The sequence below is a fragment of the Erithacus rubecula genome (assembly GCF_903797595.1).
Source record: "Erithacus rubecula genome assembly, chromosome: 2".
NCBI lineage: Eukaryota > Metazoa > Chordata > Aves > Passeriformes > Muscicapidae > Erithacus > Erithacus rubecula.
This window is the reverse complement of record NC_136685.1, coordinates 57,508,119-57,526,204: the sequence shown is the minus strand read 5'-3', so window position 1 is coordinate 57,526,204 and position 18,086 is coordinate 57,508,119. Positions and strand designations below refer to the sequence as shown.

General features: G+C 38.8%; 1 protein-coding gene across 1 annotated transcript in view; it reads left to right on the top strand.

The window, feature by feature from the left end:
- Positions 1-280: 280 nt before the first annotated feature.
- Positions 281-18,086, top strand: part of NOX3 (NADPH oxidase 3) — a gene marked incomplete at both ends in the record, with an annotated part of 37,702 nt that continues 19,896 nt past the window's right edge. Inside the window, 7 exons of the mRNA XM_079299089.1 lie at positions 281-325; positions 964-1,059; positions 1,256-1,366; positions 3,091-3,175; positions 11,820-11,965; positions 15,038-15,219; positions 17,409-17,538. Coding sequence (XP_079155215.1) covers positions 281-325; positions 964-1,059; positions 1,256-1,366; positions 3,091-3,175; positions 11,820-11,965; positions 15,038-15,219; positions 17,409-17,538 — 795 coding nt within the window. The remainder of the gene's footprint in view (positions 326-963; positions 1,060-1,255; positions 1,367-3,090; positions 3,176-11,819; positions 11,966-15,037; positions 15,220-17,408; positions 17,539-18,086) is intronic.

Here is an 18,086-nt window from a genome sequence, read left to right as displayed (position 1 = left end):
ATCTATCATTTGCTGGGAAATAACTCTGGAGAGAAAAAGGACTGGACAATGATCTGCATTTTATTTACACAGATCATGAGACATGTCACTCAGGTGATCTGTTCTTGTCAGGCAGTCTGTAATTACAAAATTCCTAGAGAGAATTCATGGTTCCAGTAGGTGCTTATTAAAAACTCAAAACAAAAGGAGTTGGTAGAAAAGCCCAAGGAATGGACAGAGAACTCAGGTTACACTGAAGGACAAGAGTCAGCTGCTGCTAGCACAGGGAGAGGCACTCAGGATGGGATGCTGGATTTTGAATGAAAAACTCTCAGTGCTGTTATTAGTGAGTATTTTTAGCATTAAAAAAATCTAATTGGATATGTATAAATATTTTAAGCTTGTTTAAAAGACATTTTATGGTTTGCTTACAGTAATACTCCCAAGCTTAATGTAAAACTTGCTATAAAATATTCAGCAGCCTTTTTATAACTAGTCTTAAAAACAATTTAAAGTCTTAGTGTTTTATTTTTAATTGTTTTTAAGTCCATGTACTTTAGTCCTCAGATACAGGGAGCAGGGGTTTGCAAATCTAATTGAAATTATATTCTGAATTATTTTCAGACAGTTTGGTCAATTGTGTATGGGGAGCAGAGAAAGGCCTTTCCTTAGCTCTTAATTCCTTCAATTTCTGTGATTTTTTAAAATTTTAGCATTTATTTCCTTTTTAGAGACCAGGTTAAGGTCTGTGATTAAAAGCATGACACAGTAAACATCATTTATATCTTTTCCAGGGTATTTGGGTGTAGGACTGAATATAATCTCATTCCAGCAGGCATTTTTAATTTCTATCATCTGTGATTAAAAACTGTATTGCACACTGGTTTTGAAACATCTCTCAGATTCACTTAAAGCAATAACCATAACCAATTTTATATGCATTAAAAATACTGTAAATGTCACTAATCTTCAGCCTCTCTGCAGCTAGTGTGGCTGGGACTGAACTTCTATTTGTTTATTGATACCTTCCACTGGTATGAAGATGACAATGCTTACATTTACACACGGATCATGCTGGGAGTAAGTATAAGTTTGATTGTTTAAGGGCTTAACAGGAAAAATATAGTCTGATTTTATTTACATCCTTCATAAAACTTTTGATGCTTCAAAAGTAATTTTCTCGTAGAATAGTAGTATCTTAATATAGTATTTTCTTTCTTTTGCCCTTCCTTTACCAAGCTTGTAATTTAATTTCTTTATGCTGTTATATGTACAGTCAACCTTGGCTTGGGCAAGAGCTTCTGCAACGTGCCTTAATTTTAACTGCATGCTAATCCTGTTACCAGTCTGTAGAAACCTTATTTCATTCTTAAGAGGAGCAAGCATTGTAAGTATAATTTCTCAAATAGCCATATTATCCTCTCTTTTTTATTTCTGTAGTTCAGCAGTATTGTCCACATCAAACATTTTCCAAGGAATTTTAATTTTTGATAGAGAAGTCTGTACACTATTGCCTAGTTATTACCATTTAAATTGTCAGTATTCATGACTGAAGAGAAACAAATGACTTGTTTAACACAGTGCTCTAAATGCAACACTGATTTTGGCAGCTGCTGCATAGCATGGTGTCATGAAGAGAAAAGTGAGAAGTTACAAAAAAGGGACATAATAATGATGCTTGGCCAAATGGAGAAAATTCTTATCCATCATGTATATTCTCTGTAGCTGAAAAGTGAAAATTGGAGAAATAAAATGTTCAGATAGATAAAAATGTTCTAAGGATAATAATGAACATGTTTAAACACTTCTATCTGAGAACATTCTGGTCTTCATTTGTGGTAAATGCATTTTTGTAACAGAGGCATTCACATTAACCTTGGAATCGTGCATTGGAAGTACTTAAGGCTTTAGGTCTATTAGCTATAACTTCAACTTGCATTGAATTATTATAGTCAGAGCTATCCCAATGCCACGTTTGGGTAAAAAAATCGCTGACCACTTCATGACTCCAGGAACAGGAATTTAGAAATGGTAAGGTACAGTTCTTTTACAGTAAGCTGGTTCTTATTTCAGTTCTGCCATTTTTTGTTTCTATGATTGTTAGGCTTAAATGTTAAGCAGTGTTTAGGCTGTGAGTCAACACTTATATAATTATTTGAGTTCAGGAGTTGAACATTTACAAAAAAAAGAGAAAAGGTGTCGTGGCCTTCTGAATCGGTTCGTGAATTCACACCGAGTATATTTGTGCCCACTTAGATGCTGAGTAAGAGCTCAGAGGACTGAACTCTTCCCACAGATAGCGTTTTGCCCTTCTGGACAATATTCTGCTCTTGAGGAGCATAGTTCAAAGCAATCTGAGTGCTCCAGCATGGCCAGTACCAGGCTGGATCCAGTGCCTCTCCAAGGAGGTGCTGTGTGTTGACATCCCACCCTGTGGTGCTCCAGATTTTTAGAAGACTTATTAGCTGGGAAATAACATGGATGCATGCCAGGTCATATGAGCAATCCAGACACCCACAGCACCACTCAGAGAGTGAATTCTGCCCATGAGTGCTGTCTGGGCTCCAGCAGAGCGTGTTAGTTTTGGCTCAGTGCAGGGGCACCCAGCTGGCTGTGAGCACACTGCTGCAGAGCCCTCCCAATAATGGGAGCACGGCTCAGTAACACATCAGCATGCAGCCACCTGAGGTCTAGACAGCCTCACTCTCCTGGGCTCTGCATTTCCTGAAAGCAGAGAAAATGTTTGCATTGCAAGCTGGCTTTACCAGCACTTCAGCTCTGCTATGCTAAGCTCACAAAGCAGTCGTGGCCCAGCCTGGTGTACTTACACCAGCAAAAGAGTTAATGTCAGCTCAGATAAACCACTCACAAATCACAGCTGAGTGCAGCAGAGCTTTATCAAACCCTTTTATGAGCCCCTATATTGGATGAATAGCTTCAGAAACCCTAGAGTGTCGCTCAGGAAAGTTACCTGAGTCCTAAAACTAACCCAAAACTTCCACTGAATTCCTTCAGTATTCCATTTTCAAGTGTACTGAATTCTTCTCTCCAAAATGTGAGTTGTAAACACCAATAGGAATGATATAAAACAAGTTCTGCTTTTTCACCAAGTACTGTGGAGGAGCACTGAGGAGACAGCTTGACAAAAACATCACGTTTCACAAGATGGTTGCCTATGGAATTGCATTAAATGCAAGTAAGCTTTTTTGGTTTTATTTTTTTCTTCTCTGCATTTGAACTGTTTTGAATTTCACAGTGATTCTGCCTAATGCTGTAATCCCCATCAGCTCTGAGATGTGATATTTTAGTGCAATCATTTGTTGACTGCAGTTTTAAACGTGTGTAGGAGTCCCATCTGATTAACCATTTGTAATGTTTTTTGCTTGAGAAAAGTTTGACTGTTAAGAAAATGAACTTTCAATCTGAATAGTAAACACCACTTTCCACTTAGTTCATCTGGCCAATTTGTATGCTCTTAAAATTTAGAGTAAATAACTTTCATTGAAACCCTGAGGGTAGAAGTTCGGTGAGATGTGCAAGGAAATGATGTTTATGAGTGACACCACACATCTGCCCACCAATACATCTTCACTAATTTTTCAACCAGGTAATAAATTTGATCTGAATTTGAGAGAGGCAGGTGTCTCAAAAACAATGGATTTCTAGATATTTATTTTTAGTAGGTGGCTGGTCCAGGAAACTGTTGGCCCCATTGATGGAAAAACAGCAACTTGAGACCAAAATTTATCTATTCCGTTGGTCCTAGTGACTTACTGAGGTGTTTTTTCACCTGGCTGGGAAAAAGACATGGCACCTTCCTGTTCTCTAAGTAGTAAAAGGAGCTGGAGAAGACTGGAGTTTGTAGGAATTCAGAGGGCATGAGGGGAACAGGAGATAGTTTGAGGAAGAAGGATGTACAGAGAGGACTGAACAAAAGCCAGCGTGAAGAAGGAAATGAGTGCACAGAGGTGGAGAGGTATCTGAGATAGATAGATAGATAGATAGATAGATAGATAGATAGATAGATAGATAGATAGATAGATAGATAGATAGATAGATAGATAGATAGATCTCTCAGAAAATGGGAAGGAGACAGAGGAATTAATCAGGGCTATTTGCAGGCATGAGCCATTGCAGGGTAACTGTTCTACCCCCAGGCTGTCAGGGTGGATTCTGGTCCCAATATCTTTTTCAGCCTGCATGAGGGAGCTGTTTTTGTGTGCACAGGCTGTTAATGTCCTCATGCAGTGAGACAAGAATATGAAGTCAGGATTGCCAACAGGAACCAATAGCTAAAGTTTGCCTTCTGTATGTCATGCCAAAGAATTCCTAAGGGAAGGCTACAGATGCAAACATTCATCTTACAGTGTGTTATGATGAATTACTAATCTGTCATGTCCACTCATTCATCAGAGTCAAGTTTCACAACAGAGCAGATTCCTATAGAGTGCAACATTGCTTCTTTAATTAATAAATCAACCCAGGAGTATAAATTAATCAACTTTAATTGGTGCACAATAGGTCATGTTCCAAAAAGAAAGCAAAACTGCATAGTTAAACCTTTTATATTTTTAGTTTTTACAATAATATTAAAATATTTTCTAGTGCATTAATGTGGACAGTTAGGGAAGTGCAAATTATCAGAAAAGTGATTACTTTAATGGTTTCACTAATTTCAAGGAAAAAGACACAGAAGCCAATGTGAAATGACAGAAAGCATATAATCATATAATTATAAAATCAGAAAGCAGATCATGCAATTCTCATTTAAATCACTCTCTAGGGAGAAATCAAGGGTTCATTTTTTGGTTTTTATTTAGGTTGGTTGATTTTTTTTTTCCTAAAATATAAAATGGAAAAATAGTTGATGAGATATTTGTGAAAGAAAACACAACACAGGGAAGTCTAATAAAAAAAGCATGACAACCTATGAATTCCTGCTTCCTTAACAATGAAGTGAGAAACATTCATCACATTTGGCACTACATCACTGTATAGTCAGACTTGCGTAAAGAATGGCCTGAAATTCAATTTTCAGTTCATAGAAAAATAAAATCTGCAGAACACATTGTGACAGAAAAGCAACATTTCAGAGTGGTACCCACAAGTACACTGAATCCTTTTTAATAAAATCTAACAGTGTTAAAATGATGTGTAAATAGATGCCATTTTCATCTCAACTGACACATTATTTATCCTAGTACTACCTATACTGCCTTTTATTACACCAAAACAAAGTCAACTCCCATTAGTCTTTTGCAATTTAGTAATTCTTAGTTAAATGGATGTTCACCCTTGTATGATCAATAGACTAAATGTGGCAGCAAGAAGTTAAACCAATTTGAAGATCAGATCAGTGAGCTTAGCCTCACAATATAAAATTGTAAACTTCTTTGTTATTAAAGTAACATGCATTCATTCTGGTTTGCCAGGTGGTGTTTTTACAGCATATTTATTTAATAGTGTGCTAAAAATAGTCAGTGCAACATCAGTATTGTCTGGATTCTAACAGGCAGCTAGCTGAGGTGTGCCTGGAAAAAGTACATCTGTACCTTTAATTTTTCATCAGCTCTAATACAAATTCAAGAGCAGACTTTAATTGGTGAAGTCATAAAGGGATATAATTAGAGACTAGTGGAAGAGGGAAGTTGGAGGAAAGAGAGACAGTAAACAATGCTATCTATAATCAAGGGCATCATTGAAAATTCAGTAAAGGGAATTCTGCTTAGTTTGGCTTCCTGCGTTCTGCATGCCTGTCTGTGATAAGAGCTGTCTGGGAGTTATTCAGCCACTAATAAATCTTCCTTATAGACCTGTAACTCTGCTAGAATAAAATCAGAGTTTCATGCACTCTCAGTTTGATCAGTTCAAATAATTCTGTGCTTTGTAATGGAAAAGAGACTTTTCATCTGAGACACAGTGGCCTGAAATTTAAAGACACTACAAGAGATAGTAATAATGTTTTCTACAAAACCTACCTCTTACTGTACTAATTTTACCTTCTAAAAAAAGCACATTCATGCATTTTCTGAAGTGGAGAATACTGGGGGGATTTTTCTTTCTTTACTTCATATGTTGGGCTTATCTTAAAAAAGAAACTACTTGCATTGTTTTGGTATTCGCAGAAAGGTCATATAGATATTTTGCTTCATCAATCTTTGAATTATGATATTAATAAAGTTTAAGCAATTAAGGGAAATCAGGGGAAGGACAGCAAGGTTGTTTGGAGTTAGGCTGTTTGAAATGGTGGTTCCTGCTTCTTAAAAATTCCAGCAATGTGTTCTTCTTTAAGAACATGCGAAGTGCATAAAGAAAGATGGTGATGCCATGTGTGCTTGGCTTCTGGCAAGCACTGAAAAATCTATAGCTAAAAATACCAGGAAACCTTTCCATTTTCAACCACTTTTTGGTAAACTATGTAAATGGCTTTGGTGACCTGAGTCACATTTTTGTGTAAGCGATTAAATTTTCAGAGAAGCAGATGCTTATCTTCAAAAGAAGTTTAGCTGACACCTCAGGGTTGCAGTTCCAGAAATTACAGAAAATCAAACTTCCATGAAATGTCTTTTTTTTTCCAGTCAGATTGTTTAAATCCAAAACAAGTACTAGGAAGGAAACAATATTAAGTTGAAGATTATAGGCTTCCAGCTAAGATAAAAAATAGTCCAAGTCATGTTCTTATTTGATGTTTATAACCATTCTTCAAAACAAAATACAATGCTAGCACACATGTGGACACTATTCTAATTTTTAAACTACCTGCACCTTTTTAGTCCACAAAGGCATCATGAAGCTGAATTAGGGCTCTGAATAACTAGGAATGACACAAGACAGTGGGTGACAAAAAGAACCCCAGCCTTAGTCAGGAGCAGAATTCTCCATGCCTGGGTTATCTGCCTGCAAAATTGCTCTCTTTGCTGTGGGCAGAAAGGCCAGGATTTGACCCTTTGACTTTAGCATGATAGGCTGGTTAATCAAAATGTTTAACTGCGAGCAGCAAGCTCCAATTTGATTATTCTCCTGTACAGGCATGCAGAAAAAAGAGAGTGAAATCTTGTCCTCAGATAAACACATGAAATGTCTGTTTAGTTCAATGAGAGTTGTGCATGCTTCACTGAAGGCACAATTGGCTGAATAAGAGTAGCTAAATTGACCATACTTTCAAGATAATTTAATTACTTCTCTTTGTATTTAAGGATATGTACAGTAAACACCATGATCTAATCTCAACTCTTTTCCTCCCTCTCTACTTCCAATAAAGCCTTTTATTTGATCTGAGGTGGACTAGATAGAACATCTCAGGGTCAAATACAAATTAATGTATGTTAAGTGCTTCAGAGGTTCCAGATGTCATTAAAAACAACAAAAATCCTTCAGTGTTCATGAACTGTTATAAAAAAGAACTTTGTTTAAAAGACTGGGTGATTTATTCCATATGTTATGTTTGGACATGCAAAATGAGGAAAAATTGAACCAAAAATTATGAGATGTAGTCCCTTCAACTTTGCCTCATGGTTAACTTAGATAAGCGGTGCAGAGGAAAGAATTACCAACTGTGGTAAGCTCATATTTCAGAAATCTGCATACCAATTTTGGAATTGCTTAGTAAATTCTATATACTGCAGATGCAAAGACCTTCAGAAAATGCACTTTAGGGATGTAAAATATTCTAGTTAATGGCAATGTGTTCAGTGCCAGAATTTTTATTCTGCTACAGCTATTATACATTAAATGAACCACACTGAAAATGGAATTAGATCTTTGCTTTACTCTTACCATCCAGCTATAATTCATTTTTAGATTGCGTCATTTTTTGCTAGCAGCACAAAGAAACCCATCAGAAGCATTAATCTAATAACCCTCAAGGCAATATATAAGATCATGGGAGACTCAGGTAAACCAACATATTCAGTACATCACTATTTTAAATGTAATATTTTTCAATGTATCATTACGTTTTGTATGTTAACATCTACCACAGAATAGCATGCAGAAAATGAAAACAACCAACAACAACTGTTCTGTTCATTCTGGAAGTCTATATTTGTAATATCCTCTATATGGAACCTGGAGAGAATGTCACACAGAAGGGAAGGTAGATCCCAAAGAAGAAGGTATGATGATGTTTCCATTGACAGAAAAGGGGAAACAGAACAATGTGCAGATGAAAAGATGATGTCCTCTGATCACCTGCAGAAAAATCTCACTAGGCTAGTTGCCAGAATCAAATTTCTTCTTCCAAGGGAAAGTTGCAACAGGATTACTCCTCGTCAACTATAGTCTCAAGATCTTCTTGAGAAACTATATCCATTTGACCTGTTTTTTTCTGTCCAAGACTAGAAATACTGTGTTAGGAAATGTGGACCTCTGTCTGGAGAAAACTAGCACCTCATTTCACTCTCAACACTCAGCATTAACCGATAGCATCAGATATCCTGTCACTGCTGACATGACTAGAATTTGTGCAAATCATGTAAATCCTGACTTTGGGGAAAGTATGAGATTTTCTAGCTTTCTAAACAACAGAAATGTCATCATTTCATGCAAATATTTTATAATCTGTGGTATCACTTAAAAAAAATCTGTTGTTTTGAAGGTGAAAGAGAGAAAGTGCTTCTTGTTCTGAACCCACATTCTAACTTCCGCAATTAGTCAATGTCACAATTCTAAATGAACAAACATAATCCAAAACCTATAGCTGACAGACTGCAGGCAGGCTCTGGTAAAACAGCACTATGGTCCTAACTGTGTGAAACTCCCTTGGTCCCGAGGCCATGGGGACAATTACATCACACCAGATTTATAAAGAGCATCCTGTGGGTACAGAGGGCAAAAGGCCCAAGTTACAGTAATCACTGGTAGATGCCAAAATAAAACTTCTCAGTAGAAGTCTACTTAGAGACTCATTGTGAGGGTTTTCCATCCTTTGAAAGTTTTCTTTCCTCTTTCTCTTAGCCCATACCAGACAATGTGCAGCATGTAACTCCACAACTTTCCAAAGACAGCAATCTGTTACCCCACACTCATATACCATGAGTGAGCTCTTTCAGATGTCAAAGAAATGAGGTCCTCATCAGGCAGTGACTTGATTCCCTTCCAGCTGGATCAGACAACATCCTCACCAGACCAACACATCTGTTCTGAAAGAAGCCCCTTGTAGGAACAGTTCTCCCCTTCCTACTCAGCACTTAAATGTGCTGTTACACTTAAATACATAAACAGTGTTTATACACTGCTTATACATCAGTTGCACACTGGGGAACAGACTGCCACAGCCTTCACAGAGCTGCCACCTAAACCATGCAGCTCAGAGCTTCTTGGGCTCTTGGGTTTTGACAGTCTAAATCCACACATCTCATCTGCTGCTTGTGGTCCAGTGTTGCCTTCCTTCCAGTGTCCCAGCACTGCCGGGGTGCTGGAGCACACTCCCATGCACAGGCTCCAGGATGCACCTCTCACCTGGTCAAGGCTGTTTCCCATGCAGCACCTAACCCATAACACCACTGCAGGACATGCCAGGACACTGAGCCCATACCCTCTGGTGCTCACAGCCGTGCCATACACACCTTCTCATAAAATACCAACCTTCGGCTGAAAGCTGCTCACATTGCTTGATCTCGTTATCCCGTTTATTGAAATGTTATTTTAGAGTCTCATTCCTTTGATGGCTTGAGTATGTCTTCTAATTTCCAGGCTCATTTTATCTCTCTGCAGTTCATACCTATTTGGATTCAGCCTCCATCCTGCTGAAGCTATTCCAGATTGTATAAATAATTTATTATTCATTGGGCCAAAGATTCAGGAGAAATGAGAGGTTGATATTGCAGTTTGGGTGCTCAGGATATTAATTTGGGATGCCTATGTCAATAAATATTGAATTATTTTTATTAAGGCTTCATCAGGAGACAGCTCAAAAGAGAAGAACCAGTCAACCAAGTGAGTAGGACATGTGATTTGGTTTTAAGCCTTGCCTTAAATTTAATGTAACAAGGATTTTAAAACAGGTCTTTCATCTCTCAGTGGATATCTAAGCATGAGGCAATGAGGTGAAGCAGGTGTCAAGAGTGGCAGGGGGAGTCCCTATGTTAACATTACATTTTGAATGGAGTGCATCTTGACAATCAACCAACCACAGCACATCTACTGCTGTAGAAGGACCACCTCAGAAGTACAGAGTGAAAATAGCCTCTGTCCTCTTGGACACATGGGATAACCTACTGTTGGGGGAAAAGTTTTACCTTCTTGCACTGGCTGCTTTAACCATTTCCATGGCCAGAATCTTACTTTAACTCATGTTCCCATGGACAAGCTGTCCCCAGGTGCTGAAGAGGAGCTGGACTCCAGCATGCAGAGTGAGGGAGCCCACTAAGTGGAGAGGCACAAAAAAAATCAACAATACCTATGCATTTACTCCTGTGTTCACATCTATGGTTAAACAGTGACTAGTATAGTAAGACATTGCTTTTACCAATGTAGTCACAATTTTCAGAAGGGGAGAAAAAGGAGAGGAGAGGAGAGGAGAGGAGAGGAGAGGAGAGGAGAGGAGAGGAGAGGAGAGGGAGAGGAGAGGAGAGGAGAGAGAGGAGAGGAGAGGAGAGGAGAGGAGGAGAGGAGGAGAGGAGAGGAGAGGAGAGGAGAGGAGAGGAGGAGAGGAGAGGAGAGGAGAGGAGAGGAGAGGAGAGGAGAGGAGAGGAGAGGAGAGGAGAGGAGAGGAGAGGAGAGGAGAGGAGAGGAGAGGAGAGGAGAGGAGAGGAGAGGAGAGGAGAGGAGAGGAGAGGAGAGAATTGTTTTGGGAATATTGTTCAGGGAAGAAGATCATAATTGGTTTACTACAAATACTGCCTTTTAGAAAGGTTTTTTAAATGGTCAGGGACAGAAACAGATAACCACTGAAGGAGAGATTATAACAGGAAGCTAATTAGAAAAACTAGAAATAGCTGTGCTGTAAACATACAATTATCTTTCATTGTCATTTTTTTCATCCTTTGGCATTTAATATCTTGCATTAATTACAACTTTCATATAATGGATTTGAGAATCTCTCATATTGAAAAATGAAACTCTGCACCTAGCTTGATTACAACTTTATCTATGTTAGCCAATAATAAAACAAATTCCTTCCTTTTCCACTCTGGAAATTATACTCTTTCCATCCAAGAAAATAATTACAGGGAAGTTCTTACTTCAATCTAAGGTATTTTTCTCGACTGATCATTTCACATACCTTTTGGGAGAAGGCCAGAAGTAGAGGCAATATATAATACTCAGGACAAATCAGATCTAACACTGCAATTTGCTCTTCTCCCATTAAATCATAGTTCCTGTGGCTTCCCCAGGCTTCACCTGCATAAAATAATGCTACAGATACTTGTTAATAGGGGACAGATTTTGAAAGCATCTCTAGTGCAAGTTGTGAACATGTCCCTGCCTAAACCTCCTGTGTATCAAGGGTAAACCATGGCACATCCTAGTATATTAATTAAAAACAGGAGTTTTAATCAGTTTACCTAATTTTGAACAATTTAAAGTCAGACCATGTACTTTCATATTAACTCTCAAGAGGTCCTCCTTTGATGACATTGGAGAGTGCAGGGCACTTGACTGCAAACCTGGGAGGTGACCCTGGAGCTGTTCCTGTCCTCTCCACTGTGAAGCAGTCGCTTCATATTAGACATGCAGTTGATAAAATTCTCTTTTTATTGTCAGCTTAATCCATGCAAAACTCTCAATTTATGCCTGAGCTTTTCAAATAGCTCACAGTGTGCATAATGAGGTTCCTTCTGCACTGTGGGCACATACAAGTGTGCCTGTAATTTCACACCACTCTTTCCCTCCTGCAGCCATCCATATTGTTGCCCACTCCATCAACATGGAGCGCTATCATTCCAGCCAGGCAAAGGAAGCTGGGGGGTTACGGAATAAACTTTCTGGTCTTGGCAAGAGCCCAAATGAAAGCTACTTGAACCCAATCAGGACCTATGAAACAGTAAGATGTCACTTTTTAGGTTTCCTCATCTGAAAAGTTTTCCTCTGTGGATTCTCTTGTCGGTAAAAGTGTATTTCAAAGCCTTTTAACCAGAGTGAGAAGGTGCTGCCAAAGGTTAGCCTCAATTTCAGCTGAAAACACTTACTCAGAGCTGCAATTTTCAGGTTACTAAGCTCAAAGAAATGTCTATAGTATTTTAATTAGCTTGTCAGGAGACAGCTGGTGGGGGGAGGATAAGGAGTGTTGTGAAGAGCAGGCAATTAAATAAACCTTCAAAGAATTTTAAAAAACCCCAAAACTAAACTATCAATACATGGAACAAACACAAGTTCTTTCCAGAAAGAAAAATAACTGAAATAACACTTCACAATAACTCTTTGGCATTTACTATTTGTCTCTCCCCATGGTGGTGCAGCACCTTCTCAGTCTGGGGGCTGATTCTGCCTTTTTATGTGTCGACTGTGGCTGCTCAGGGAAGAACACCTTCAATACACCCAGAGGGTTACTACAGCACCTTCAAAACCACCCAGAGGGTATCTGCTCACAGGAAACAGTGCAGGGGAAGTTAGAGCTGCTGTGTGCTCTTCAGAGCCCAGCAGAGCTTTAGGATCCTCAACCCATAAATGGTTCTGCTTGTTTTGGGGAAAAAAGTGACTGCCTCCTGTCCACTTCCTTGGATAACCCACAACAGCATTATAAGCTCTCCCTTATAATATTCATAACATAAAGCTGAGCATACAGAGGATGCATGCAAAAGTTAATCAGCTTTTTTTTTCCTGTATTCCATTACAGCACACATCACATTTATGCTTTATGTTTCCTTGTGTATCCTGTTTCATAGTTATATATTCCAGGATTGAAGTGGCTCCAATGAGACTCCCATGCATATTGTTCTGTTATTTAGAAAATGCCCACACAGTCAGCATGAAATAAGGACTGCCTGAACACCATGGATGGGGGTTCTTTTGAGCAGTGATGTGCTCCACTTAAACAAGAAAAAAGAAACCAAGGGAGAAGATGGCTGGACAGCCATTGATAGGATTCAATAGTGCTTTTAAGCTGTGATGCTTGTCCTGCTTTTCCTCAGTTCATTTCCAGTTTAGATAGCATGGGGTTTTTCATCTTTCCAAATCAACAAGCAAAAAATTTCAAATTTGAGGAAAATCAAGCAAATGGATGCAGTCAGTGGTATGAATGCAAAAGTCTCCATGTCAGTGTTGACAAACAGTCAGGTTTATCACAACAGGACAGCAAGCCACGGGCTCAGCTTCCCAGTGTTCCAGGACACCCAGTGACCAATTCCATTGCATGCCTGTGAGGTGCTCCCCAGGAGCAGAACAAAGCTCCTAGCTCTGAGCAGAAACTTGCCATCTTTCAGTAAGCATTATTTTTCCCCACTGAGCATTCCCATAGTGATATAATTGTGAGGTAGGCCTCTAATTAGCATTATGATCCTAAATACCCTTGAGGAGGAAGGCTAGAATATTTTAAGATTCTTTCTCAGATTTCTTACAGCCATACACTCCACAATTACCTTTCAATTTACAGTCTAGATTTTACTCTAACCTCTAATATTTATATTTCTTTTATCACTCACTTGTGTCTCAGTACCTAAACTCAGAATTAATAAATTATGAAGGGAAGCAAACAAAAGATTGTTTCTAAATTCAGAGAAGAAAGTTCTGAGATCAACAATTCAGGCTTTCTTTTCAGTTTCATCCTATTGCTATTGAAGCAATGTACTAAGTTTCTTCGACATTTTACCTTTTTTCATCTCAACATCCAAACTAGCCACTGTAGTGGAAATGTTCAAAATATCACCTAGATCAATCCTGTTAATATGTAATAGGATCTGAACACACTCTTCACAGGTACCAATTTGAAAATGTACTGTGTGCTGTCAAGTATGAGCATTTGAAAGAATGATTTTACAGTAAAAAGTGACTATAAAAATGGCATTGTGGAATTTTATTCTCCTTTAACCTCCAGGATTTCCATATCAAATGAGTGCACTTTACAAATACAATAGAGGCTTGTTTTTTTTCCTCCTAATGTATTAAGCTGTAGAACCAAATCAGAACCCAGAAGATGTGCTGAGTTCCTTCATTCCCGTGCATCAGCACTGGTAAAACAAGATAGACATGCTTTGTAGGCCAAATGGGGACTTCATTTACACTCTGATGGCATATTTAGCTTGATTCTCATCCTGTTTGTGAGATTTTTACTGTTGTTCTTCACGATTTGCACTTTATAACTGCAATCAACATCTGACAGTTGTGTTCAAAATACATCTTCACTCTCATTTCAGTCTATTTTGGTGGGTTTAGACAGATTTACCAGACCTGTGCTGGCATCTGTGAGTCATGAACAAGAAGGAGCAGCATATTAATGTTTCATTATTGACAACTGTACAAATGTTAATACAAATACGTGTTTTAAAAAATAAACCCAAGCATTATGCAGTTTATTTCCAGGTAAATGTAAGGAACAGGTAAATAAGATAGGTTTTTTTAGGTAAATGAGAGTATGCCACCTTTGTGTACCATTTCAGGGCTGTTACAGCCCCACAAATTTTGAAGTGAAGTAAGCACAGAGAGTTCCACACCTCTATTGTTGCAGGTGTCTTAGCACCTCACTTTATCACCCTCACATAAATAATCTGGTTTCTAGTGCTGTTCTCTTTACTAGACTTCTAGGTTTAATCTTCTCATTTCTCTAATAATTTCTCTTTGTTTCTGACACACATTCATTAAGTAAGTAATCAAAATTGATAAAAGGACGAATGACACTGTCTATTTTCCTCCTTTCAACTCCTGAAACAAGTGGCAGCAAATATTTAAATATCTGTTTGGAATAAGCCTGAGTAGAAATGGAGCAAAGGGATTCTTTTGATGCTGTTCTGTGGTAAAATGAGGGATTTCCTTGCCTCTGTGTATTGTTCTGGTTTTGTTCCTATTCTGAAGATTTTGGCTTCAGGTGCAATAGCAGAAAGTAACAGAAATAGTAATAAAAATAACAGTTGCAACAACAATAGCTACTACTACTAATACTAATAATATATTTTTATTCTAGAACACAACAGGACAAGTACTAACCACAATAGCTGGAATAACTGGAGTTGTGATAACTGTGGCTTTAATTCTGATCATGACTTCATCCACTGAGCTCATCAGAAGGTCATACTATGAGGTTTTCTGGTACACCCATCACCTCTTTGTGGTTTTCTTCACTGGTTTAATAATCCATGGTATGGGGTAAGTGTTTGTGCAAACAGTATATGTACACAGTTTGTGATGAAATACCATCCAAATCTACAATCCTGTGCTTTTCTACTAACAAACTGCTGGGATATTTGGTGAGATTACAAAATGAAAACATTCTGAAATTAAAATACTTCACTTTTCTGAGGAATGAAAGTGTCCTTCAGATTATTCAGCCAGTCTTCTACCATTTCAACCTGTACCTTATCAATGAATGAACTTTCATGCTTGGAAACTGGGGACATCACAGATGAGGAATCAAAACTTCGTGGGTTCAAATCAGTAAGGGATAGACCTTATGCTCATAGCTCTTGTAAAGCATTTTGCAAAAGACCTTGTAGAAGCTTGAGTAGTTTTCAGGATGTCATCTACCCTATGGCAGGTGTCTCTGTGGCCATTCTTCTCTGCCTCCATAAATGTAAAGTTATTTTGACCTTCCTCTACAAGGACAAGAACCCCAAATTTCCTCACCATACAAACATAGTATTACATACATTAAGTAGCAGTGCTAGGTACTATACTATAAACCAGGTTTAATTTACTGCAGTAACAAAAATCTCAGGCTTACGACTAGCCCAGCCAGTGGCTTTTATGGACAGAGATGGCTGCCTGGCTGCTGTTTGTCTCCCTATTCCTCAGCACCAAAGAAAGGTCAGTCCTTCAGTAGAAGACTGGAGTTCTTACAGTGACAGACAGCAGATGCATGGGACCTTCCCTGAGAAGCTCAGGGACTGATAAATCCTCTGACAATGCAGAGTGAGAGCAGACATTTCCATCCTCTGTTTCCAGCTCCATTGGCATCATCTGCTTCTCCCTTGTGAGCTATCCTCCACTTCCTTTTCTCATTTCTGTGTGATAGCATTCATGTTAATCTGCATTCACATTTCAATTCAGGGAGTGCAGTTTTGAGGTAAATTTCATGGTTTTCCTCACCCCCTGAGCTTGGCTCATACCATGGTATAATCCCTGGGCTGCATAACCCAGTGCTTGGGGTGGAAATACACTGACAGAACACCTTGCTGTGTTCCAAGAACTAACAAGTGATCCATTCAGAGGATCAAGCCAGACCTAGTCCCAAGCCCCAGGTAGCCCTCAATCATGTCCTGTGAGGGGCTTTCAACAAAGATTACTTTGCTCCACAGATTTTTTCATGCTGACTAGCTTGTGTGCACATGGCTGCAAGCTGTAGTTAATCTTTTCAGATCTGAGGACAGTCATTTGGTGTTCACAGAATCACAGAATGGTTTGTGTTGGAAAGAACATTAATGACCATCTAGTTCCAATCTCCCTGCCATGGGAAGGGACACTTCCCCCTAGACCAGGTTGCTAAAAACACTATCAGCCTGTCCCAGGCTGGGAGTGCACTGCAACAGAGCTTCCTCCTGCCCCAGAAACTCCCTGCCACTACCCTGCTAATGAAAAAGACTCCAACCCCAAGGGTTCATCCACCTCCCACTTCTTTCTCCTTCCCAGGTGGCTGCAAAAACCTCACTCAAGACTAACTCCTTTCCTTTCTGTCTGAACTTAGCCAACCTAAGTAGGAAAGGGACATTCAGAAACAACATGAAACAAACAGGGTTTCCCTATAAAAATCTTCCTTCTCTACCCATAATCAACACCAGGTGAAACCCATTTAAACTGAACAGTCAGGATTTATATATTTCTAAAAATTCACATCATTAACATTCTCAGAAGTAAGGAAGCTAGAATTTAGCTTGTTTAGAGAGTACACATCTAATTACACTCCTCCAACTTTATCCATAGCTTTTAAAAATACATTTAGAAAGCAGTAAAGGAAGAAGGTCTGTCACTATTAAATTTTATCACTTTACTAAACACTACCAGATGCTCAAACACAGAGGAGGTCAGAGAGCCTACTCCAAAGAACTTGGAAATCAAATTTTGTCACATACAGTAAAATGTATATTTTCTATGCAAGGGCTCTCTCCATTTCAGCTGCACTGATGGATACCAATGCTATAGCACACTTCTCACCTTCAGTCAAAAATTCACTGTAAAATTAAGGAGAGGTAATTCGAACAGGAGAGCAGAAGAGGTTTGAAATTGCCAGTTCTCAAACTTTCATTTATCTCAGAGCTGGCATTCGATTACTACTGCAAAACCTAGAGAGACACAGAAACCTTAGGAAGAAACACATCATTGATGAACATTTTTGTTTTAAGCCAGCTCGTCCGAGGTCAGACACCCCAGAGTCTGCTGCTTCACAATGTCACTTACTGTAAAGATCACTACTGGGAATGGGAGAACGCCACTCAGTGCCCCTTGCCACAGTTTTCTGGCAACAAACCTGTGGTAAGAGTGATGTCTGTCTTCTGTTTGTAACTTACTGTCTTTTCTTGGGAGGTCAAATGTCTTAGGGAGCAGGGGGCTGGAGTGTGCCAGTGACTGGCACTTAGTGTCATGTTCAGAGAGTAGTTTCACATTCCTGTTCCATGACCTCTCCCTGTGCATTAAGACACCGATCCCAACCTCCTCTGTAATCAGTACAGACATGTGCAGGTGAAGGGTATTGTATATAGTCTTGGTGTCATTTACAACAACTTTTATTTCTGGAAGATCCTTTAGTTAGAGAACACTAACTATCAATCTCTTTGACGGGTATGAATATCAAAATTGTACACTCTCTGATTTGCTGTGTACATTTATTTTGAATACTTCAGTATCACCAATATCCTTGATGTGCTCATTGCACAAAGATAGCCTCGAAGTGAAAACCTTATGGGGGCAGAGATACAGAAAATACAATAGAACTGTAAAGCTGGGGATGCAAATTAATATTATTATTTTAACTAATAGTGCTTTAGTATGGATAATTTAAATACCAAGGGAGAATAAAGTGG